The 24,038-nt window shown below is 48.4% G+C and overlaps 1 protein-coding gene across 1 annotated transcript in view; it reads left to right on the top strand.

Moving 5' to 3' along the window:
• ltbp4 (latent transforming growth factor beta binding protein 4) overlaps positions 1-23,683 on the top strand; it is a 35,721-nt gene extending 12,038 nt beyond the window's left edge. The window contains exons 5-35 of the mRNA XM_086036673.1: positions 135-301; positions 6,608-6,847; positions 6,938-7,017; positions 7,089-7,286; positions 7,825-7,927; positions 8,241-8,300; positions 8,381-8,503; positions 9,333-9,509; positions 10,328-10,468; positions 10,558-11,145; positions 11,422-11,550; positions 11,637-11,762; positions 12,298-12,417; positions 12,506-12,619; positions 12,759-12,878; positions 12,954-13,073; positions 13,144-13,269; positions 14,039-14,179; positions 14,408-14,542; positions 14,623-14,748; positions 15,717-15,860; positions 16,362-16,598; positions 16,666-16,737; positions 17,491-17,619; positions 18,404-18,544; positions 19,134-19,286; positions 20,109-20,192; positions 20,619-20,760; positions 21,345-21,508; positions 22,113-22,265; positions 22,747-23,683. Of these exons, the coding sequence (XP_085892799.1) occupies positions 135-301; positions 6,608-6,847; positions 6,938-7,017; positions 7,089-7,286; positions 7,825-7,927; positions 8,241-8,300; positions 8,381-8,503; positions 9,333-9,509; positions 10,328-10,468; positions 10,558-11,145; positions 11,422-11,550; positions 11,637-11,762; positions 12,298-12,417; positions 12,506-12,619; positions 12,759-12,878; positions 12,954-13,073; positions 13,144-13,269; positions 14,039-14,179; positions 14,408-14,542; positions 14,623-14,748; positions 15,717-15,860; positions 16,362-16,598; positions 16,666-16,737; positions 17,491-17,619; positions 18,404-18,544; positions 19,134-19,286; positions 20,109-20,192; positions 20,619-20,760; positions 21,345-21,508; positions 22,113-22,265; positions 22,747-22,889 (4,696 nt within the window). The 3' untranslated portion in view covers positions 22,890-23,683. The remainder of the gene's footprint in view (positions 1-134; positions 302-6,607; positions 6,848-6,937; positions 7,018-7,088; positions 7,287-7,824; positions 7,928-8,240; positions 8,301-8,380; positions 8,504-9,332; positions 9,510-10,327; positions 10,469-10,557; positions 11,146-11,421; positions 11,551-11,636; positions 11,763-12,297; positions 12,418-12,505; positions 12,620-12,758; positions 12,879-12,953; positions 13,074-13,143; positions 13,270-14,038; positions 14,180-14,407; positions 14,543-14,622; positions 14,749-15,716; positions 15,861-16,361; positions 16,599-16,665; positions 16,738-17,490; positions 17,620-18,403; positions 18,545-19,133; positions 19,287-20,108; positions 20,193-20,618; positions 20,761-21,344; positions 21,509-22,112; positions 22,266-22,746) is intronic.
• Positions 23,684-24,038: the final 355 nt, after the last annotated feature.

Below are 24,038 nucleotides of genomic sequence, written 5' to 3'. Positions count from 1 at the left end.
TGAAATGACTGAAATGACAGCTTTTCTCACATAAAAATAGCTATATGCTAAATGTAGCCACTTTTCATGTTTGATTTGACCTGTGACGTGTTTTTAATAATAGTTTTTAAATTGCCAATTGAATAACTTGACAGTCTGCGCGAGGCTCAGGCCATCCTGATGAAGAAGATGGCGGCAGGAAAACGAGACAAGATGGTCGCCGTCTTAATGAAGCATATCGAAAAGGAGAAGAAGAGACTCAATGTCGGGACGTCCTTTTCCCACCAAGGCAACGTCAGCGTACGCATCAACGAACCCGCAGGTAAAGTAATGCTAACTTGGTTGATATGAAGTAAGATCATCCTACCACATAATGCTAACTATCAACCGATGCTATGTCGACAACATAATGCTAACCTCATCACATAATGCTAACTTCTTCAACTAATGCTAATTTTACCGCATACCGTGAATGATCGAAAATGCTGTCAAATAATGATCACTTTAGCACAGAACTGTAAATGATGCCAACCCTAGCACATAATCCTATCTCAAATACTGCCAACTTTATCACATAATGCTAAGTTTAGCACTCAATGCTAACTTGATCAACTGACGCTAACTGTCGCTAAGTGATAACTTTATGAAAAAATCCGAACTGTACCACATAATGCTATTGAATAATTCAAACTTTAGCAAATAGCACTAACATTACATTAGCTCTTTGTCCTAACCATCAAATAATGCAAACTTTCTCAAATGATGCTCAAATGATTAGTTAATGCTAACTTTTTCAACTGATGCCAATTTTGCTGCGATAACTTCAGGCTATTGTAATCAAATATATGTAAATTGAAGATACAGTATCATGTATGTCAGCAGTGTATGTATGCAGCACTATCGTGTGTGTATACAATATGCAGTATATACTTTCTTTGAAAATATGCACGATATACTGTATATAAGAAGTTTTTGTTACAGTTGCATACATGGATGGCAGTGTGATTATTCATCCATTCTCCATGATGTTATTTTGAACAATTTCCAGTGACCTCATGCAGTGTGCGTGCGCACAAATGGACTCTTTGCTTATCTTGTAAAAACGCCGCCAAGCTAATCGCACTAACATCCACGCAACATACATTTATTGACTCGGATTTTCTCTAATCGGGAATGTGCAGATATGCTCCGGGTGATTGACGTGTTGCACGCACACACGCACGCACACGCGCGCACACATGCGTGCGCACACACACGCGCAGAGTGAAAACAAGCTGGTGGTGATGTCACTGTTGAGGAATGGCGCTTTGGGGGCTTTGTGAGCTTCAGATAAGGAACGTAGACGTGCTCGCTTATTCCTTCCTACAAGCGCCACTTCCTCTTATTGTGCCGTACTGCGGCCACGCCCACTTTTGTCAACCCACATATATATTCTGTATGAAAAATATGGATATACAGGGTGTATATATATATATATATGTGTATAATATATACAAATATACAGTGCTGCCTTGAGATATGATTTCATTTGTTGCATTTCAAAACACGCATATGTCAAAACATGTTTCCCCATTGAAATGACTGGACGTTCAATTAATCTGTCCCAGTCCCCCCAAAGCACGCCAAATTATTATTTATTTATTTTTAAAAAAGAATTTTGCACTCAGCAGTATTTCGCTGAATAAAAACCACACGGTAAGGACGTTTGCTCTCCGCATAACCCGCAAGCATGGGAAATGCCAGCGCAAAACACGGCTGTAGCTAATGTGGTGTCGGTCCTTGTTCTTCTTCTGTGGCGCGGCAGAGCAGCTTAGTGGCGCACCAGCGCCACCAAGTGACATTGTCCTTCCGCTGCAAGGAAAGCAACGCGACTGGATGCTGGCCAGATGTTGTCCAGTGTGCCGACGCCATCTAGCGGCGGGGGCCCGAAGTGCACTTGTATCTCCCGTCCCGCTCGTATCGCAAAAGAAAAAAGATCAAGTGGCCGGCCGCTCGTATCTCGAAAAAGTCCAAGCGCTCGAATCTCAAGTCGTCCACCGCCGTGCACTTTTGCCCCTCCCTCCCGCAGGCTTGAAACACATTTGCACTTATTGCGCCGAAGGACGCCCTCTAGTGGTACGTGAGTGCTGGGTGATTCATTCAAACAAGTTCAACCACAAAATACAATGAAACCTGTAGAATGAGGCTCGCACACTACTTGACTTGATTTTCAAGCAAGAACATTTCACTTGTGAGTGATCTTTAATAACTGTTTGTTTGTTCCCCCAAAAGTCATTATGAAGTATTCTTGCATGCCTTTTCCTATATTTAAGAGCATGCACCAATGCTTCCATTTTTCCACTTAAAATTTGTGGGGGTTTTTTTGTTTTTTTTTCCTTTTACTAGCCCGCCGGAAGTACGAGCGCCATCGTGGTGACAAAATAACCATGAGTCAAAACTCTTGCGAGCACGTCTTGACTTGTGGTGTTGTGGAGGGTTTGCGTCAGTGTGAGCTTGACGTGCGTCAGGACGTGAGCTCATATAGCCAAACACAAACCAGAACAAGAGCTCTTTATCCCACCCGGCCCGCCTAAAACCTCTTAAAAAGCGGCTCAATGGACTTTTCATTTTTCACGGGGGTCCCACAAGACTTCATAGTGTCGGGAAAAAAAAAACGGACAAAAGTCAGTTTGTGGCGGCCATGTTGTTTTCAGCCACCGTACAGGAAGCGTGCCACTTTGTTTCCATGGCAAACAGGAAGTGAAATGTTCTTTCTGGCCCGGCCGGCCCAGCCTTGCACGTCGACGGCTCGTTTGGAATCGTTTATTAAGGATCACGTTTCTCAAGGAGCACTTTCACATATGTGCCCATCATTTGGAGCAATAATCACAACTGCATAAGAATTAGAAAGTGGGGAAAAAAACCCCAAAACAAGCAAAACGTTTGCGCTTTGCTTTTTCCACCAACCAAGAGGAACACCAGCAGCTCACTTTCTTCTTTGGTCTGACCTCGCCGCCTTGACGTGTCCAAGCAACCAAAGGCAAACGCCGACCCCGTAACCTCGGCAGCCTCCGTGTATGTGGAGTTTTTTTCTAATTAACGTGGAGCCCGAGAAGATTAGTTCTCAAATCCCCTCACGTGTTTGTTTACTCTGGAAAAGCCTTTTCGGGGCCACTCTGACCAGCTGTCAGCCATATGGTTTGAGGACGATTTGTCTTTGATTTCTTACTTAGTTTGTAGATCCTAAAATGGGTTCATTGTCATGCTGTCAAAGTCTCGGTTTGATGCCATAGTTTGTTTTCAGAGAACTTTTAGCTGTCAAAACTTGTTTCAAGTCTGTCCCAATGTCAACACACTTGAGTGTCACTTTTTCTTGCGATGTGGGCGGCCACGCTAGTGGACCGGCTAGCTAGCTTGCGCGTCCGCCTCAAAGCGCAGCGGTTGTGGGTTCCAATCCGGTTTGCATGTTCTCCCTGAACCCGTGACCCAAAAAAATGTTGTTTTTACAGCAAAACGCCGGCAGCTGTAGTTAAGTTACAGTAACACGTTTTGAACATTTACGGTACAAAATGTACTGCTAATGCTCATTTCACATTGAAAAAAATGTACTTAATTCAAGATTTGAAAAAAAAGGGTTTCAATTTTTCCCTGAACCAAGCAGCACTTTCCTACCTTGGGTCGTACTCAAAGCGCTTCACACGCTCACACCTCATTTGATGACGCAGCATCAGGAGCAACCGCAGGTTCGCTATCTTCGCTAGCTCAAGGATACTTGCACATGGTCACAATGGCCGGGGTTCGAACCCACAACCTCTGGGGTGGGAGACGGCCGCTCTAGCACTGCGCCGCGCCACCCCGACAAATGGTAAAATATAATATGTTAACATTTTCAACATTTACGGTGCAAAAACTCGAAATTACACTGCTGTAAAAATCAAAGTTTTGCATTATTTCTTGATTTATGATCATTCAACGTATTTACTACGGGGACATACAATTGGAGATTTTTGACACTTTTTTTTTCACCACCTTTTTGCGGACAGTGTGGCGGGAGTGATCTTGTGTGTGTCGACCATGGTGACAAGTGTGCTTGCTTGTGTGTTTATTCCACAGACACACAAGCTTGCAACACAAGGGGTGTGTGTGTGTGCGCGCGCGCGCCCGCGCAGCAAAAGATTTAGGAGGCCCCCGAGTTTCCATCAGCTTTGTTTTGGGTTTTTTTTGTTTGTTTTTTTGACTCCAGCCTTCCTTGCATCATCGCTGAGACACGCGGCGAGCGTTGATTTCTTCTTTACGACCGGCGGCTTGCTGCGCCAGGAATGGGCGTGGCAGGAGTGGGCGTGTCCCGAGCCAGCGTTGATGTTGGAGCTGAGCCCAAGCAAGCAGCTCACTTCTCTCAATTCGAGTCGTCTCCAACTCGAAAAGACTCACTCGCTCGCTCGGCTTTTGCGGGGACAGCGCGCCACAAAACAACGTCAAACTTTGGACCCGGACTCTCTTTTCGCCCCTTGCAAGCAGCCGTTTCTCTTTGACAACCTCAATTTGTCTGTCAGAAGCAGACTGTCTCCCTTTTTCTCGATCTCCTTTCTCATCCCGCTTCTCCTTCTCGTTGCGCTGCTTTGTGCGTGGTGACCAGACGACCCTCTTCTTCATCTCCTTGTCATCCCGCCGCTTCTTCTTCTCCGTCTACTTGTTCTTCTTGTTGTGCTGCTTTGGAGCCGCCTCCTCCTCCTCCTCCTCCTCCTCCTCCTCCTCCTCCTCCTCCTCCTTCTCCTCCTCCTTCTCCTTCTTCTCGTTGCGATGACCTCGTCGAAGGCGTTGTGAGGAGTCCCCAAAGTCGTCATGCCGCGTCCGAGGCTCGTCTACTTGCTGTCGTCCCTGCTCGTCTCCTGCCTGGCGGCCGACGGGCAGTCGGTCGGCGATGGCGGCGATGGCGGCGTGGACAGGGTGCAGGTGAAGTTCACGCCGACCATCTGCAAGGTGCGCTGCGACCAGCAGCGTTGCGTCAACCAGTGCGAGCGCGGCAACGTGACCACCCTGTTCAGTGGCCCGGCGGCGGGACGGCCCAACGGAGACGCATTCAGAGTGTGTGAGTGCCATGACATGGCGACATGGCGGCCCGCCGGCCGGCTGTCGTTCGTTCGTTCGTTCGTTCGTTCGTTCGTTCGTTCGTTCGTTCGTCAGCTAGCACCGACTTTTCTTTCGTGTGTTCGCCTCCCGCGCCTCCATTTCAGTGCCAACTCCCCCTGTCATTTCGCCACTGAGACTAAAAAATCTCCGAGGTGACATTGGAGATGGCAAAAATGTGGATATTGCTCCACAATTCTGCCTAGCAACAGGTGACAGAGAAAAGCAATTTTAGCATGATGCTAGCAAATTGAATTTGTTTTACTTTGAAAAGGAACCTCGGAGTTTTTGTCTGACTGTCTTCAAAGACAAAGTCAACCCAAACATTTTTTTTTCATGAAAACGTTCCCAGCAGGCCAACTCATTGAAACAAGACATTCACATGAATATTGGCTTTGTGGAATGAGACTTAAGACAGCCGTGTCTAGCCGTCTCCGCCCGGCGGCCGTTTTGTCACTTCTGTCGACTGAAAATGACATCACAACTTCTCAGGTAACGACCAATTACAATGAAGCTGAGCCATGATTGGTCGTTGTGAGCAGTTGTGATGTCATTTTCAGTTGTGACAAAATGGCCGCCCACTGTGGATTTTGCTGCTAAACTCCTATTCCACAAACGCAATATGAATTGTTATTGTCATTGATTGTTTGCAATATTAATGAATTGTTTTGCCTTGTTTTTCGAGGTTGTCTTCATAATGTGCGTGCGCGACACCCTTTCATGTATTCCAAAGTTAGCTTGGGGTGAGGGGGAGCTTGTGTCTCACGCAGGCGAGCCGCTGCTCACACCGCTCCCTCTCTTGCGAAGCCATTGGCTACTACACATTTGGTTGAGCTCAGTCTGGAAAAAAAAGCAATTCCCCTCAAAGATGACATGGATTCTACTTTCCACACTCACCGTCTCAACAGTTTGAGCAAGCAATGAAGTTTATGCTGCTTATCAGAAGCTCACGTTGCTCGCTGATGCTAATCTGCATGCAGCTCTGCTTACCTTTTGCCTTTGTCGTGACAGCGCACGCAGCCAATCAACTAGTGGCCAGTTTCTCTGCGCTAGTATCATGCAGTTCTACCAGTGCACCGTAATGTAGGACGCCAAGTGGTGGCACAAGTGGAAAAATGTTACTAGTAAGACTTAGTCCTTCTTCTAGTGCACCCTGGTTGTTCTACTAGTGCGCCCTAGCGGTCCTGCTTGTGTGCTGAATCGTCTTACCAGTGAGAACAAAGTTGTAGCAGATGTCGACTAGCGCACACCTTTGCCTCACTGCTTACTTGCAGTTGTTCTACACGACGACATTCATACCGCTCGTGTGTCCTACTAGTGCAAGACTTGTCTTCGTCGTGAGGACAAAGAGTGGATGCGTGAAGTAGGCTTTCCTTGTGCTGGGTTATCTGCTCATTGGCAGCACTTCCTGCCTGGCCAGGAAGTGCGTCTGAGGCTGTTTTTCAAACTTGACTCGTGCTCTTTGAAAGTCGGGTTCCGAGCCGGGGTTAGCGCTGATGCAAACGTGCGTTTGTTTGTGTAGTTGTGTGTCGTCTGCTGTGTAAGAACGGAGGCGTGTGCCTGCTGAAGGATCGTTGCCTCTGCCCCTCAAACTTTACCGGAAAGTTCTGCCAGATTCCCGTCGCGTCGCAGGCCACGCCCTCGACCTCCTCACCCAATGAGATCGTCAAGCCCCCTCGCCTCTTTGTCACGGTGCCCAACACTGATCTGGCCCGCTCTGAGTTTCTGCTGCCGCTGGGGGGGCAGAACCAGGACTTAACAGGTGCTGCGTCTCTCCTGTGAGGTTGAAAAAAAACAAAACCTTTGAAACCCTACGTTGACACGTTGACTTGAAGCCCTACTCTGTTCCCAGGAGCAGCTGGAGCATCCCTGGTGAAGGTAAGGGTGCAGCACCCCCCTGAAGCCAGCGTCAAGGTCCATCAAGTGACGAAGGTGCGAGCTGCCATTCAGCCATTTCACGCTTCGACCACCCGTTTGGTGTCGCTCACCGTCTGCGCCTTCAGGTGTCGGGAGTCGCGCCCGCGCCGCGACCGCTCTCGACCGGCGCGCTGTCCGGCTCGGCGGGGGCCCCGGCGCCGGCTGGCGTGCGGGCCCGGGCCACGGCGGAGGGCGGCGTCCTGGCCCGGCCGCACGGGGGCGAGGCCCTCTACGCCCGACACGCCGGCTTCAAGTACTGCTTCAGGGAGGTCAAAGACGGACAGGTGAGAGATGCAACGTGGCGCCCGTCACTACTTGAAACCCTACTTTGAAAGCCCAAGCCTTTCTTTGAAATATAAGTCACACTTGAAACGCTTGAAACTGAGTTGCGGTTCTTTCCCAACCTGTGCTAGAATTTGAAAAAAAAAAACCATTGAAAAATATTTGGGGAAAAAATTGAAAAAAGGTTTCATTGTGTTAGAAATAAATGTGATACAGAGAACAGGTTTGAAACCAAAAAAGGAAGGAAAAATCACTGTTGCGGTTCTTTCCCGACCTGTGCTTTGTACAAACTAGAGTTTGAATGCTTCAAAAACAAGAATGGAAGTTTTCTACTAATTTGGTAACATTTTTATGCTGTAGAAGCAGCCAAAAAATCAAATAAAAACCACTGACAGGTGTGACCAAAAGTGTTTGAAAAGAAGCCGAAAGGCCCGTTGAAGTCCAAGTGGGACGGGCCGAGGTGACCGAAGCTGACGGAACGTCTTTGCGCTTTCTTTCTTTCTTCTTGTTGGTCTTGTCTTGTTGTGTGCGTGGCCGCAGTGCAGCTCTCCCGTGCCGGGCCTGAGGAGCAAAGAGATGTGCTGCCGAGGTCCGGGAAAGGCCTGGGGGGCCGACGACTGCGCCCTCTGCCCCCCGCACGCAGGTCGGCGCGCTAGCCTCACGCGTGGCTTTCCACTCCGCTTCAAACCACAAACGGCACACATCCCGGATTGCGCAAATATTTGGCAAGATCCCACCGGGATCATCTTACGTAACGCCTCGCGCACGCGCACGCGCACACAATAGCTTCTTCTTGAGGACATGGCTCGAATCGTAGCAGAGCACCGGAACCATCAACAAACCCCCTCCCTCCCCCGCAATTCAATCATTGTGTCGGCAGTTTGTTTTGCTGTGTTGTGCCTGTGTGTTGACACGCTAGCCGCGCAATAATCGGCCATGAATCGATGACTCGGCAGGTCCAAACAACAGCAGCTGTCCTGTTGGCTTTCAAGCAAGCAACGGAAGCAAATGCGTGGGTGAGTTGATGATTCTTGTTCTCGTCGTTCTCGTTCTCCTTGATCACCTTTGCCGCCGCCGCCGCCGCGTTTTTGCGCAGACGTCAACGAGTGCCTGCGGCCCGGACTTTGTGACAACGGCCTGTGCGTCAACACGGCGGGGAGTTACAGTTGCGTTTGCAAGCCGGGCTTCATCTTGGACGCCTCGCACGGACTCTGCATCTGTAAGTCAAACTCGAGAATAAATCAAATCAAAGGCGCCGTCCTGCCCGCTTGGCCACGTCCGCCATGCGTGCCACTTTTGGGGAGTGCGCCTAAGCGCGCTGGCTCGCGGGGCTCGGGAAGAGACAAAAACCGGGAGTAATTCGTAGCTCGGCCAGTGGCGCTTTCAAGTGGAAAACGCCGGCGCCACTCGGGTTGAAGCTAAGCCTCGTTAATGACGAGAGAGCAGAATGAAAAAGGAGACAAGATTTTTTTTCTTGTGAGAAAAAGAGCTGTTAGATTGATGCCACAATTACGTCAGCATCATGTCAAATACCGCAGAGAAAAATATGTTTTGGGGAGGAGTGTATGAAATATGAAATGCCGCGTGCAAAAGCGTGTTTTGCGCGTTCCAAAATGTGTTCCAAAAAGCCTCCAACACAAACGCCGGATGGAAGGCTCGCTCGCTCGCTCGCTCGTCTTCGCTAGATTCCAACGCACTTAAAAATAAAGACATTCTTTTTCCAAACATCTTTGTTTGGTTTAATGTGAATGTTGCTAAAAGGTTACATTGTTGTTGGGCATTTCGTCCACTGGAGGGTGCACAAGCAACCACTTTCAATGACTCCATGAAAGCTTGCCGTTGGTCACGATTGGAAGCAAACATTTTGCGTTCTTTTTTGTTACTTGAACCTTTCCGATGACCTGTTGTTTATTGCTTATTCGGCCACAGGCGTGCAGCTTTGGCCCACTGGACGTGCAAATTAGGGTGAAAGCGGCCCCGGAAACGCAAAGAGTTGGCCGGCGTCGGTCGGCTGCTTGAAACGTGTCTTGTGTTTGCGTCCCGCGCAGCCCAGAGTGTGATATCTGAGGAGAAGGCTCAGTGCCACCGGGTCCTGGCGTCAGGTGCGGGCCCGTCCTCCTGCTCGCTGCCCATCCTCAGGAACATCACCAAGCAGATCTGCTGCTGCAGCCGCGTGGGCAAGGCCTGGGGGCCCCGGTGCCAGCGCTGCCCCTACTTCGGCTCGGGTGAGTCGAGTCCAGTCCCATCCATCGTTTCCAACACCCTTCAAAGGGAAATCAACCCGAGCTGATTTTTACCAAGAACATGTTCCCAGCAGGCCCACTAGTTTGAAACAAGGCATTCTGATCAATGTTGCATTTGTTAGGTAGGAAAATCCACCTGCGTTTAGCCATCGCCGGGGGCGGCCATTTTGTCACTTCCGTCGACTGAAAACACGGGTAACGACTAATCACGGCTCGGCTTCAGAAAAAGGGTCCGCCCTGGGTAGTTGTGATGTCATTTTCAGTGGACAGAAGTGACAAAATGGCCGCCCCCAGAGATGGCTAAAAACGGAGGCATCAACTCTTATTCCACAAAGGCAATATTTATCCGAATGTCCTGCTTCAACGAGTGGGCCTGCTGGGAACGTATTCTTGAAAGAAAGGTGTTTGCCTTGACTTCTGCTTTAATGACAAGAAAGTCTCAAAGGGCTTCACAAAAATGTAGTAATGACATCATCCGCTGATCTTAACCCCAAGGAGGTCTTATTGGAGGTGAAGTGGAAGCAGGGTGTTGCATCTCCAACTTTGGGATTTTATTTTATTTTATTTTTTTAAATTCAAATACAGGAAAATTGCGCAGCAGGTTTACATTAGGGGATCGCTCATTGGCAGCTTTTAGAGCGAGTGTCAAATACAGTGCTGCAACCCATCATCACAACTGCAGCTAAAGGTGACCGCCAATTTCATGCGGCGCCACCGCTCGGATAATAATGACAAGACGGATGGCCCTCCTGTCACTTGTTTCCTGTCACAAAGTTGAGGCGCTTTGCTCTCCCTCCCAGCGGCTTTCAAGGAGATCTGTCCCGCCGGTCCGGGCTACCACTACTCCGCCTCCGTCCTGCAGTTCAGCCAGAGAGCTGCGGATCGACTGGGCACCCAAGGAGCTCCTCTGCTAACCGACGGCGACCAGCAGCGCCGCCACGGTAAGCTCTCCAGACCCAGTTGAAGTCTCCGCGCCTCACCTCTTGCAGCAATCAAAGCTGAGATGATCCCTTTGTCTCTCCTTGTACAGGTGCTTCGGCTTCTAGTGGATCCGCCAGCTCTCAGCAGAAGCCCTCCTCCGGCCGACCCAGTCCGCCTCCGCCTCGCCCGCCGCCGTCGAAACCTGCGAGCGCCGCCCGGCACAAACCTCAAACTCCGGACGGGGCCGCGACCCGGCCGACTCGCCCGGAACCAACCGCGTCTCCTGTAAGGTCGCCGCCGCCATCCGGTGAGAGGCAAGGTACGGGCCGCAACCGAGCAACGACAGGGAGTCAAGGCACAAGTCCGAACCAAGGAGCCGCCGGGAACCAAGGCTCAAGTCCGAACCGAGACACGAGCCGCGACCAACGGGTTGGTGGCAGTCAAGACGGTAACAGAAATAAAGCAACCGGTCACAAACAAGGGACGGGCAGAAGCCAAGCCCCCAATGGGAGTCAAAGCGCCGGAATCGGTCAAAGGATCCGGGTCAGCCAAAGCTCCAGCGGAAGCCAAGGCAGCAATCAAAACCGAGGCTCCAATCGGAGCCAAGAAGCAAGTGAGAATCGAGGCACCGGCAGCAACCGAGACACCGATGGGAGTCAAAGTTCTAGCTTGAACCAAGGAACAAGTGGGAGTCAAGGTACCCGACAAATTGTCTGCAGAGATGGCAAGTCCGGGTCGGGAAAGTCCAAAGCCTGCCCCGGTTTGGTGCCTCTTCTCAACTGGCAGGTAAACGCGCGAGCTGCGTTGACTAGAAGCGTCCGAAAGACAAGACAAGACAAGACAAGACAAACTGAGGCAGGCTTCTGACTTTCTGGACCTGGTTTTGCCATTTCGGATGCTCTGAGAGCAACAGGCAGGAGCAGGAAGTGTCTTTCACAATAAATGTCACATGAGGTCTCCATGCGTCGGGCAGGTCTTCTGCCAGGAAGAGGAGAAGGAGATTCCCTCCCGGTATCGGCTCCGCGGGTCTCCGAGCAAGACTCGGGGCTGGGCGCAGATGTCGGCAAGCCACAGGCAAGCGCGCGGCCGCCCCGCGTCAAGCGTAAGTTGTCCAAACGCGTCTGAAACACAACCGCACTTTTGAGTTGCAAGACCGGCTCACTACTACATTGGCGTGCCTGCGTGTAGATGTGAACGAGTGTGTCGCGTCTGGAGGTGTGTGCGCGCCAGGCCAGTGCGTAAACAATGGCGGCAGCTACCAATGCGTTTGTCCATCCGGATACAAGACAGACGCTCGGAAGACTAGCTGTCAAGGTGACACCCTGTCCGCGTTTGACTCCTATCACAAATGTGGCTAACGTGGCTAATGCGACTGTTGTTACATTGCTAATGCGCTCAACAAGGCTAATATCAGTAACGTGGTTCATGTGGCGACGTGGCTAATGTGACTAACGCTTCTAACTTGGCTAATATGGGCCAATGTGGCTAACGTCACTGCTGTTGCTCGAGTTGCTAATGACGCTGATGTGGCAAAAGTCACTCGTGTGGCTAACTTGGCTAAATGGCTTGCTCGTGTGGCTAACAAGCCTGTTGAAGCGTTGGCAAATGAGGCTATCGTTGCTCATGCGGCCGGTACGCTTAACGAGACTAGCGTGGCCACTGTCATGTTGGAAACTGCTAAAATGACGTCGCTAATGTGGCTAACATGTAGCTAACAAGACAAGTCAAGCTAATGTCACATCTGTGGTGAATGAGACTAACGTTGCTAAAGTGGCCAACGTGTGCAATGTCACCAAGGGCCTTTTGTGGCTAACGAGGCTAACGCGGCTTCTACGTTTGGCCCCCTCAGATGTGAACGAGTGCGAGGACCCCCTGCTGTGTCCTGGTCAGGAGTGCGTCAACAATCCCGGTTCGTATGGCTGCGTCTCCTGCCGGCCGGGATTCGGACTTCTCAACGGACTGTGCGCAGGTAACGTCGCTCCGCATTTGTCACGACAACGTACGGAAAAATATCCAAATCTTTAGCGGCATTTGTTTGTGTGTTTTTGCACGCTCAGACATTGACGAGTGCGTTGGGGCGCCGTGCGCCCACGGCGGCTGCCGAAACACGCCCGGAAGCTTCCGCTGCCTCTGTCGCCACGGTTACAAGCTCAAGAACAACACCTGCGCAGGTTGCCGCGCGACATGGCCACATAACACACTCACGTGAAATACGGTCGATGATGTCATCATCGTGACGTCTGTGTGCGTGTTTATTATTATTATTATTATTATTGTTGTTATGATTATTCCGCGCTTGTGTGTGCCCAGACGTGGACGAGTGTGCGGATGCGTCTCAGTGTCCAGGTCAGATGTGTGTCAATTCTGCGGGCTCGTATCGTTGTGTGTCCTGCCGCCCGGGATACAAACTGACCAACAAACAGTGCACAGGTAACACACTCGCACAAACACACGCATACACGCTCACACACACACACACACACACACACCTGTTGTCTTGAACAGACGTGAACGAGTGTGAGGATGGAGCGTTGTGTCCTGGCGGGCAGTGTGTCAACTCCAAGGGCTCCTACAAGTGTGTGGACTGTCGTCAAGGTTACCAGGCGACCAATGGCGTGTGTCAAGGTACGCACGCGCGCACACGCACGGACGGACACACGTGCCCAACTCATTTTGATGGTAAATGTCCCCGCAGACGTGGACGAGTGCGCCAGCGCGTCCGCGTGCGAGGCGGAGCGCGTGTGCGTCAACACGGTGGGCTCGTTCCGCTGCGACTGCCTGCCGGGCTATCGAACCTTCGGCCGGGGGAGACCGTGTCGAGGTGAGCCCGGGCTGATTCCAAATTTCCCCCCAAAATTCGCCAAAAAAGCTTTTACGCTTGGAGGGGTGCATTTTTTTTGCGATTGATAAAAGGAATGGGGGAGTGTAGGGACAGCCGGCCGATAATCAGTGCCGATATTTGGGATTTTGAGGAATATCGGTATCGGCCTTGTTTCAAAATCTGAAGGCCGATAAATCCGTTTCAAACTGTGTTAACGTCATGGAAATGTTTATTTACATTTTGACCTTGGGGAAGAACACTGTGCACTTTTTGTTTTGGTTTGAAATCAAAACAAAGAGAAGTGAATTTTTTACATTTTTGTCATTTAGAAATTTTGGAGCACTTTATTTACTGTAGAAAACATGGAGGTATTGTTTGAATTTTCATTTAATTTTTGAAGACATGCCGATGACCCTGGGAGCTCCCTCAACTTTGTTTTGAATTTTATAACAAAGATGTATATTGGCAAACATTTATAATAATAATAATTTGTAAAAAAAAAAAGAAAATCTACATATTGCAAATGTGAAAAATGGTTCAATAAACATATGCTTGAAGACGTTTCAAAAGTTAAGAGTTTTTACTTTTTTTTTTTTTTTTTTAAGATTAAGACTTTTTCCTTTTTACTGAAGATGAGTATCGGCTCCAAACATCGGTTATCGGCCTCCTTGACTACAAATAATCGGTATCGGCCCTGAAAAAAACATTGGTCAATCTCTACCGTAGTGTGTGTGCGTGTCATTTTTGTAACGTGTGTGTGTGTGCGTAGACATTGACGAGTGTCTGGAGGAGAACTGGTGCCCCCCCACAGGAGAGTGCATCAACACACCCGGCTCATTCAAGTGCGCGTGTCCTCAAGGATACGCGCTCGGCCCGGGGGGCGACGACGGCAAAAACGACACGTGCGTCGGTAGGTGCGACGTCTTCTTTGCCGGTCGGCATGACGACTGTTATCATTGTAAATCCTTTTGTGATCAAAATGTCGATTGTTTATTTTTTACACGCAGCTTCAATCGATTTCTGATTGATTTTCGATGAATCGTTCCATGCCTAAGAGAAGGCCGAAGGCCAAAACAAGCAGTGATGAAATCGGCGATAACAGTGTACGGATTTCAAAGTGCGCGCGTGCCTTTTTCAGACGTGGACGAGTGCACGTCGTCCGGCGGTTCCGTTTGCGGAGGATCCGAGCGCTGCCGGAATACGGCGGGCTCGTACCGCTGCCTGCCTTCCTGCGAGCCGGGCTTCCGGGCCTCGGCCGACGGACGCTGCCACGGTCAGTTTGACGATCGAAGCGCCCGCGAGGCCGACGGCCGCGAGTACCATCCCAGCGTGCGCGTCTCTCTCCTCCGCCAGACGTGGACGAGTGCGCCGAGGGACGGGCCTGCGGCCGGCGCGCCGTCTGCCGCAACCTGGCGGGGACCTACGCGTGCGTCTGCGAGCCGGGCTTCACCTCGGCGCCCCGCGCCGACTTCTGCGTGGGTACGTGGCCGTGCCGGCGGCCGTACCGCTTGGTGCTGGCAAAACATCAAGACCCGTCTCGCTGGCAAAAGTGTGCCGCTGAAAACCAACAAAATGATGGCAATTCAAATAGAAGGAAAAATTCTGAACAAAATAAAATGAAATGTGTGTATATATATATATATATGTATGTATATATGTACATATATGTATGTATATATATATATATATATATATATATATATATATATGTATATATATATGTATATATGTATATGTATATATATATATGTATATATGTATATGTATATATATATATATATGTATATATATATGTATATATGTATATGTATATATATATATATATATATATATATATGTATATATGTATATGTATATATATTATATATATGTGTGTACGTGTGTGTGTATGTACTGTACACACACACGCATATTAGGGCTGTCCAAATTAAAACGTTAACTATGGAGATTCATTCGAATTTTATAAAGACTTAAAAGATATGAACTCCGTTTTATTGACTTCCTGTGGCCGCTTCCCTCTGCTGACTTTGAAGCCAAACGTAAAAAGACGGACTTTGACGTCGTTTGACTTAAGAAATCCAAAACAGTTTGCGCACTTTGCAAAGCCAAATTAAAATACTGTATCAACCGTTGTATTTTATTTTCATTACTTTCAATCGAAATATACTTTCGAGTTTTTCTTCCCACATTGATTCCAAGATTTTACTCAAGTAAATATCGGTTCCAAGCTACGTAAAAGATTGTAGTTGAAAAATACGAGTCGTCGCCATCAATATGGAAAGTTTTGCGATTAATTTTAATGGCTTTAACAGCACTAATATATATATATATATATATATGTGTGTGTCTGTATGTATAATTGTTGTCATTTCCAATGCGCTTGTGTGTGCACGTGTATTTGTGCACGCATCCGTGGGTGTACGCGCATCTCTCCGTCTGCATTCCAGACGAGGACGAGTGCGCATCCATGCCCGGCGTGTGCGGTCCGGCTCGTTGCGACAACCTGGAAGGATCGTTCAAGTGCGAGTGCGCCGCGCCGGGGGAACGCTTTGACGCGGACACCCGACGATGTGTGAGCGCACTGCCGGCAGGTATCCACCCATCGGCGCACGCCTGCTCATTCCACGGGTGCCCAAAATTTGACCACTAAAAGGGATCGACCTGCCACTTGGGTCCATTTGACCCAACTCGAATGTAAAAATATTGATTTTTTTTTTCCTGGTTTTGTATTTATTTCTTTTTTTTACCCCAATTAGGTCATTGTTGACCCAAGTGTTTGTGGTTTCCTTAAAACTGCTGGGTCCAAAGATAACCCGATTTTGGACCCAAAAGGTTGGGTCAAATGAACTCAGCTTGGTCCAATTTCTGAGGAGTTCTTTTTGAGCCAGCATTTCGGTTGGGTTTCTTACACGTGAGAAAAATAACTGCAATTCTCTCACCTGCCACAAGATGGCGGCAAAGGATGTCTTGTCAAATTGGAGCCCCTCAACTCACTTCCTATTGTTTCTTTGGCACCAAGTTGCCACCAGATGGCGCCAAAGCATTGTTGGGCTTGACTGCGCTGACTTTTTGACTTTGTTGTTCCATCGCAGCGGCTTTCCCCATCCGGCCGTCCTCGTCCTTGTCCCCGCCCCCGCCGTCCTTCCACGCGGGCGTCCTTGAGGTGGCGGCGCCCGACGCGGGCGATCTGCGGAACTGCTACTACAACGTGGGCTCGTCGTCGTGCGGCCTGCTGGCCGCCAACGTCAGCCGGCAGGAGTGCTGCTGCACCCTGGGGGAGGGCTGGGGCCTGAGCTGCGGCCACCACGCCTGCCCCCTCGCCCGCTCAGGTGAGAGCCCGTCGCGGTGGGCGCGGCGCCCAGTCCAGGCTGACCGGACCCGTGTGTGTGTGCGCAGCCGACTTTCTGTCGCTGTGCCCCAGCGGGAGAGGATACGTCAGCGCCGGCCCGGCCGACTTCAGCTACACAGGTGGCCACATTCATCCTGACTCTCAATTCGCAGCGAGGTTATTTTAGTCAATGAAAACAAAGCCAATAACAAAAACTAAAATGGTCAAAACATTTGCGTTGACAAAATAAAATCGAAACGAAAATGCTTTGCAAAAGACAAAAATTGACTGCTACTACCTTTTCCTTTTATGAAACGAATCCTTTTCGTCTTTGGCAATGACTTGATTGATTTTGATTTGAAATGTATTGATTTGGATGTTATTAGCCAGAAGAAAAGAGAATGTCGGACACATTTGTATTCTCTGGCTTTTGAGCTGACCTGAAATTTTCGGCTCTTTTCCGGTGCCTATTGTATCTAGAGTTTTATGTTCATTTATTGATTCCATTTTGTTGTATCCTCTTGTAAAGTGCTTTGTTACCGCTCTAGCTGTTATGAAATGCGCTATATACATAAAAATGTATTGTATTGTAGGTCATCTTTAGATTACGCAACACTGACCATGGTGTTTTTTTAAATCCTTCACGCAAGTAAAAGCAATTAAAAAAAGCAAACAAAAACCAATGCTCAACTTAAACAAAGTGTTGACTAATCGTAAGGAACCGAGCCGCCCTGAAAATGAGTTGAAGCTAACGACATTCCAAAACTCCGAAGGAAAGAAAAACTTGTGGTGGAAATGCGGCGTCATGTTGTATGTCTTTGTCTTTGTCGTCGTCTTTGTCTTTGACGTCGTCTTCGTCTTTGTCGTCGTCGCTGTTGTTGTTTTTCCGACAGATGTGGACGAGTGCAAGCGCTTCCATCCGGAGGTGTGCAAGAACGGCGTTTGCGTCAACAACATTCCCGGTTACAACTGTTACTGCTCCAGCGGATTTGTTTACAGCGTCGCGCGGCTCGAGTGTGTCGGTACGCGCACACGCATGCACTTGATTTGGTTGTTCTTTTTTTTTTTTGTTTTTTCAAAACTTTTGTGGTATTAGTGCCGCAGTGAGGAGCTGAGACCGCTTCCGAATGCATAACCTGCCCCCGTTGAAGTGTGAATTGATGCAAAGTGTGCTGTGGAATTCCATCTGAATTCTCTTGAAGTAAACATGACGTCGACCCAAAGGTTTTTGTTTTCCAGAATATGTTCGATGCGGGCCCGCTAGTTGAAACGGGGCATTCTGATTCATATTGTGTTTGTGGAATAAAAATGATTCCCGCCGTTTTGAACTTTCTCCGGGGGCGGCCATTTTGAAAATGGCATGACAGTCGCTGCGGTAAGGACCAATCCCAGCTCAGCTGTTTTCTGAAGACCAGCCCTGATTGCTCGTTATCCCAGCCCTGTGCAACTGTGATGTCATTTTCAGTTGACAAAAGTGACAAAATGGCCGCCCCCAGAGTTGGGCAAAGACAGCGGTATTAACTCCTATTCCACAGATGCAATATTCATCCGATTGGCGTGTTTCGACTCGTGGTCGGTGAAGGGGAGTCAACTGGATCCTATTTTTTTTCCCAGAATATGTTCCGCGCAGGCCCACGTGGCCCTTTGCTTTGTTTGTTAGCATAAAGCTAGCCAGACTTTCCAATGCGGTTGGTTTTACACGGAAGCACTTTTTTCTTCCTCTCGACATTTTTGGGGACGCTTTTTGATTGAGCGTGACGTATGGGCGCCATCCCATTTTCAACTCTTGCGTTTGTGCGCCTTCAGATCTGGACGAGTGCGAGCAGGAGAGCTGCGAGGGAGGCTGGTGCGTCAACACGTTGGGTTCTTATTATTGCAGCTGTCCGCCGCCTCTGGCGCTGGACGACACGCAACGAAAGTGCGTCAACGCCTCTCGCCTCAACCTGGGTAAGACGCCGCCGCCGCCGCCGCCGCCGCCGCCATCCTGGCCGGCCCAAATGAGGAATTGTCTTGAAAAGGGACAACGCGGTCAGCCGTCCCTTCAAAAGTAATGTGTTTGATTGGCAAGCGAGGAGAAGTCACATTCGGATCTTGAATGTGGAAAATATTTGCAATTGGAACTCAACTTACATTTGACCAAAGTGGTGTTGAAAAGCTCTTCCAAAAAATGTTCCTCAAATGTTCCGATGTCTTAAAAGGGAGTGGCCAGAGAAGGCTCTGGAAAAGTTTGAAATGAAAATACAAGGAGCTTTCCAAAGTCTGATGCTGGATTCAAGTGCTCTTGAAAACATTTTCCATTTGATGGGAGCACTTTCAAAGTTTCACTTTGGATTGGAATGGCCTTCAAAGCGCTTTGACTTTTTACATTTGATTGGTTGGATTACATTTGTTTTGTTTTTTAAAAGGCCTTTACCCTCAGATGACGACTGTATTGTCCGAGCAGTATGATGGAGTGATTTGATGTTATCGATAACCTTCAGAATTCATGCTGATTGCGCCTGCCTGCCTGCGTGCGTGCGTGCGTGTGTGTGGCCAGACGAGAACTTGTCGGTGTGCTGGCAGACGGTGAGCGCCGAGCTGATGTGCCAGAGTCCCCTGCTGGGGGCGCAAGTCACCTTCAGCGACTGCTGCTGTCTCTACGGCCAAGGCTGGGGCATGGAGTGCGCGCTCTGCCCGCAAACACACTCCGGTAACTAGGACGGCCGCCGCCCAGAGAAAAAGCAGGCCTCCGGACTCTTTTTTTTTTTTTTTTTTTTTCCACATTTTTACAAAATCATATTTGATTCAAAGACGTATTTGCGAGTACATTCAAATGTGTAAGTATGTGCAAACATACTTGCAGGCTAAATGCTACAAACGTAGCATTTTTTTCCCCCCGTAATGCCACAGACTTGCGCAGGTAAAAAAAGGTTTTGGTTTTTTTAGGCCTAGATTATGCCAATTAGTTTGAAAACCAAGTACATCAACATTATTTGTCATTTTAAGCTTTGATTATGACTGCAGTGCATCATTTTTCCACCATAATGGGTATCGACATGCACATGCACGTAGCCCAGGGCATTATGGGGAAAATACTTCCTTCTTCGATTTCGAACGTACGGCATTTGGCATCATGTAGGTCCGATACATAATGGATTGGATGATTGATTCTCAAAAGCTCGCTTTGCGGCAGGCCCGCCCACGGGGTAGCGCAAAGCAACAACCACGCGTCAACAACATGTCCCGCATCGCAATGATTACCAACAGCATTACTCCAACTTTGCATTACGTCAAATGGTCTTGAAAATTCGTAAACATTTGATTCAAGTCTCCATCATTTGGATTTTCAAGTCTTGAATTTGATGGAGGAAGCCTTGAAACGTCTTAAGGTGAAATCAAAAGAGGATTTTTCAATCTCAAAGACTTTTGGGAACTGCTTAAAGGAAGAATAAATGAAAAGTCTTCCATTTGATTCAAGTGATGATGATGATGATGATGATGATGATGATGATGATGTGGGCTGTTTCCACAGATGACTTTGGCAGCCTGTGCAGCTCCTTTGCTCCCGCCGTCTTCCCCGATGCGGCGGGACCAGAATCGCTGGGAGCAGGAAGAGGTGGAGCTACAAGCGTTGCCTTTTGGAGCGCTTTTCGTCGCATTCTTCCCCGGTTGGCAAAGTGGCCAAATGGCTCATTACTGCCACCGACTGGTGGCGCCCTCCCGCTGCGAGGAAATAATGTGGCCGCACGTCGGGATGTTTGGTGGCGGCTGTCCCAACTTCACTCCTATTTGGAGTTTCTCATGAAAGAAATCACAACTCCCGAAATAAGAATTGAGAAGTTAAAATTGAGGAATTTCATGTTGGAAAAAAAATGCATGCAAAGTACAATGCAAATCATAGCTACGGTCTAACATTTATATTTTTTCGTTACTTTGCATACGTTTGACATTCAGTGCGCACCCCTTTGAGTTTATTTTGCTAGTTAATGTTGTTGCTCACGAGAGCTGTTAACCCGGAGCCTCCTCTGCCCTCGCCCCCCAGGCTCCCCCTTCTTCCCCCCGTTCAGCAGCGACGCCTTCCCGCCGGACGACTACGACGACTACCCTCCGGTAGGGGGCGGCGGCTCCGACTTCCCGGGCGGGACGCCGCCGGCCGACGCATACCCCGGCCCGCCGCACTTTGAGTAGGAACAAACGCACACTCGCGGCAACACACTCGAGCGCTGATATGTCAAAGGGTGCTACGCAGGCTCCCTCTTGTGGTAGGCCAAAGAATTACAGCCTCCGCTCAGCTCCACGAGCTTTCACTTTGACCTACGACTTTTGTCTTAAAGAACTGTTTTTTTATTCAACTTAGTAACAGTATTTCTATAGCTAATGTTCTGGTAGTTTTTCCAGAGGAACATTATTCTAGATTAATTTCCCTCATATTTGTGTGTCATTTATTTCATATTTGAGTATTTTTTTCCTCACGATTGTGTGTTTTTTGTTGTTGTTATTTTAGGAGGGGGCCATACTGTACTGTATGCTATAAGTGTTTTGCATTATTTTTTACCGATTAACATTTTTTCAACAAACCCATTTTTCTTTACTTTTTTCTCTTAATATTTGTGTATTTTTTATGGTACATATATATCGAATAAAATAGGTGTGTATTTTTTTTCCTGGTAGGTTTCCCTTGTCATACTTATGAAGTGGACGCGAGGAAGCGGTGGGGACTATTTCCCGCGAGCGTGTTGTTGATTGCTTGTTGTTGCGTTGTGCCCAGCATTGGGGCTTATTACCCGGGGACAGACTACGAGGATCCGCCTCCTCTCGGCCTGGCTCCGCTTCCGCGAGGATCTCCTTTCCGCGAGGACGATGAGGGCGACTCGTGGGGGCCCGGACCACCTTTGGCGGGAGGCGGCGGCGGCCCCAGGAGGCTGTATGAGCGTGAGTGGACTGCAAGGACAGGATTTTTTTGGGCTGGTGGGTCACGGTTAGCGAGGGTTTGTTTTTCATCTTGCTGCCTTTTCCAAAACAAAATAAATGTTGCTCTTTCCTCTGAAGAATTGGCCTTTTTTTTTTCTTTTTTTTGGACAATTTTAACGAAAAAGTCAGACTTTTTTTTTCCATTTTCCTAATATTGCTAAAATTGTCTAACATTGTTCATTTTGGTGGGGTTTTGGTCAATTTTTGGGGGGTCATTTTGCTGACTGTATTTGCAATATTAGTGTATTTTTCCTCTTTTATATCTTCATTTCACTCCCCCCCCCCCCCCAAAATATATTGGGCATTTTCCTAACATTAGAAGTTTTGTTTTGCTTATGGTGTAACATTTGTTTTGTTCCAACCTTATTTGGAACCGGACAAAATAGTTTTTCATCGTCTAAATTGTGAGCCAAAATGGCGACATGAAACAAGCGTGAGAAAAGTTGGCAAACTGTCCTAAGCATCCGCAATGTATTCACGCCGCTTCCCTTTGCCACGGTTTTGATTTGGACGAATTTGGAGCAAAACAATTTGATGAGCTGACTTCCTGCGTGTGCTTTTACAGGACGCTACGACGCGTACGCCGGCCTGAGCGTGGCGGACGATTGCGGCATTCTTGGCGGCTGCGAGAACGGCACGTGCATCCGCCTGGACGAGGGCTACACCTGCGACTGTGACCGCGGCTACCGGCTGGACGCGACCACCATGACGTGCATCGGTGAGACGATGGGCGAGCGGCGCGGCCCTTCCAAGTAGGGCTAGGGATGGGGTTTCAAAGTCAGGTTTGAAACTCAAGGTAAGGTTTCAAACTAGGGTTATGGTTTCAGAGTAGGGTTTGAAATTAGGGTTCAAGTTTCACAGTTGAGCTTCAAACTAGGGTTAGGGTGTGAGTTTCCAACTAGGGTAGGGTTTGAAATTTGGTTAAAGGTTCAAACTAAAGCTTTTGTTGACAAACGGGGGTTTCCGAGGTGGTTGTTGGCCGGCCCGCTGACAGAAGAGCAGCTCGGGAAACTCGTCTCTTCACCAAATATTCGACTATCGCTCCTTTTTCGGTGGACGTGTTCACATCATGCCCGCCGTCCATTTGTCAGCTGGCGTGTGGGCTCTTGTCACTTGCGGGGCTTTGCTGCGGCGCCCGTGTTGGCTCATCCGGCCGCTTCCGTCGCTTTTCCTGAGCGCTTTTCTTGTTTTGCCGGCAGACGTCGACGAGTGCCAGGGCGGCGCGGACGTGGACTTCCCCTGCGTCAACGCGCGCTGCGTCAACACCGACGGTTCCTTCCGATGCGTGTGTCGGCGCGGCTACGTCATGTCGCGCAGGCTCAACCGCTGCGTGCCCGCCTAGACCGCAACGGAAGCCGCAGGTCCGCACCGGATGTTGCCAGTCCAAAGCGGTGTGCAGATGCAAAGACTGTAGCGCACGTGACGTCAACCTGAGCTGGGCTGGAAGCAGTTTCAGGAAGTCCAAGCGGAGGTCCAACTTGAGCCTTAGCATTTCTGTTAGCACAGTTAAGACGCTTGGCGAAGCAGAATTTGCCTTCATTATCCTTTTTTGTTTTTCAACCATGACACTAAAAGTAAACTATTGTCACCAAAAATGGATGATGTACTTTTGTAATTCAGTGAAGCCACGCCAAGTGCTAAAGTAGCCATAATGGCAAAACGCCGCCTAAAAGAGTTTGTACATTTTGACTGCAGGACCAAAAGTTCCACATTGCATTGACTATTTCTCACTTTGTTTGAAGACTCCAGCAAACAAAACTCCAGCTGATAGCATTGATTTGTTTTAAGCGCGATGCATTTAGAAGCTCAATCAGCTGTTTTCTCACATTTATGACAATATTCGACAAGAGTTGATTTTGTGTGTCAGCCTATAGTTGACTTTTGATATTTTTTATTATTTCTCTCTAAGCACCAAGGAGTGTGTTTAAGAGAGCTTTTGGGTGTGGGTGTTGGCACCTAAAGCTCCTGTACTGGTCTTGTAAATATTTAATCATAAGTAGTATTTCAAATCTGGCCCGTTGCGTGCGTGCTACATCCTGTAAGGGTTTTGAGTCTTAACTTTAAAAATTGTAAACGTCCCGTCTTTCAACTGACAATGTAAACACGTTTGAACCAGAATAAAAGGGTTGAGTCAAATGGTTTTCCAAATGCTTTTGTGCTGTTGCAGCACCCTCTGGCGGCTAGTTTATTAATGCCATATGCTTTTTATTAGGAAACATAAGGCCAAGAGTTTACATTTTGTCAATATTTGAGTGATTGTAGGTTATCTGTACTATTTCGAACTTTATGCATAATAAGGAAACTTAATTGTGCCTAATAGTACAGCTCGGTTTGTTGGTCGCGCACCTTACTTAGTTAACACCAAATGGCACAGTGCAGTCATGTTACAATTTTAAAGTTAACTTTTACAACATATGACAAATGCTTTTTATTAGCAATAAGAAAAAGCCTAGAAACAGGCTTTTTCTCTCTTATAACACGTAAAAGACAA

The sequence above is a fragment of the Filicampus tigris genome, chromosome 7 (assembly GCF_054856515.1).
Source record: "Filicampus tigris isolate MCC_2025a chromosome 7, RoL_Ftig_1.0, whole genome shotgun sequence".
In the NCBI taxonomy this organism is placed as follows: domain Eukaryota; kingdom Metazoa; phylum Chordata; class Actinopteri; order Syngnathiformes; family Syngnathidae; genus Filicampus; species Filicampus tigris.
The sequence above is the reverse complement of the archived record's forward strand: the minus strand, read 5'-3'. Positions and strand labels throughout refer to the sequence as shown.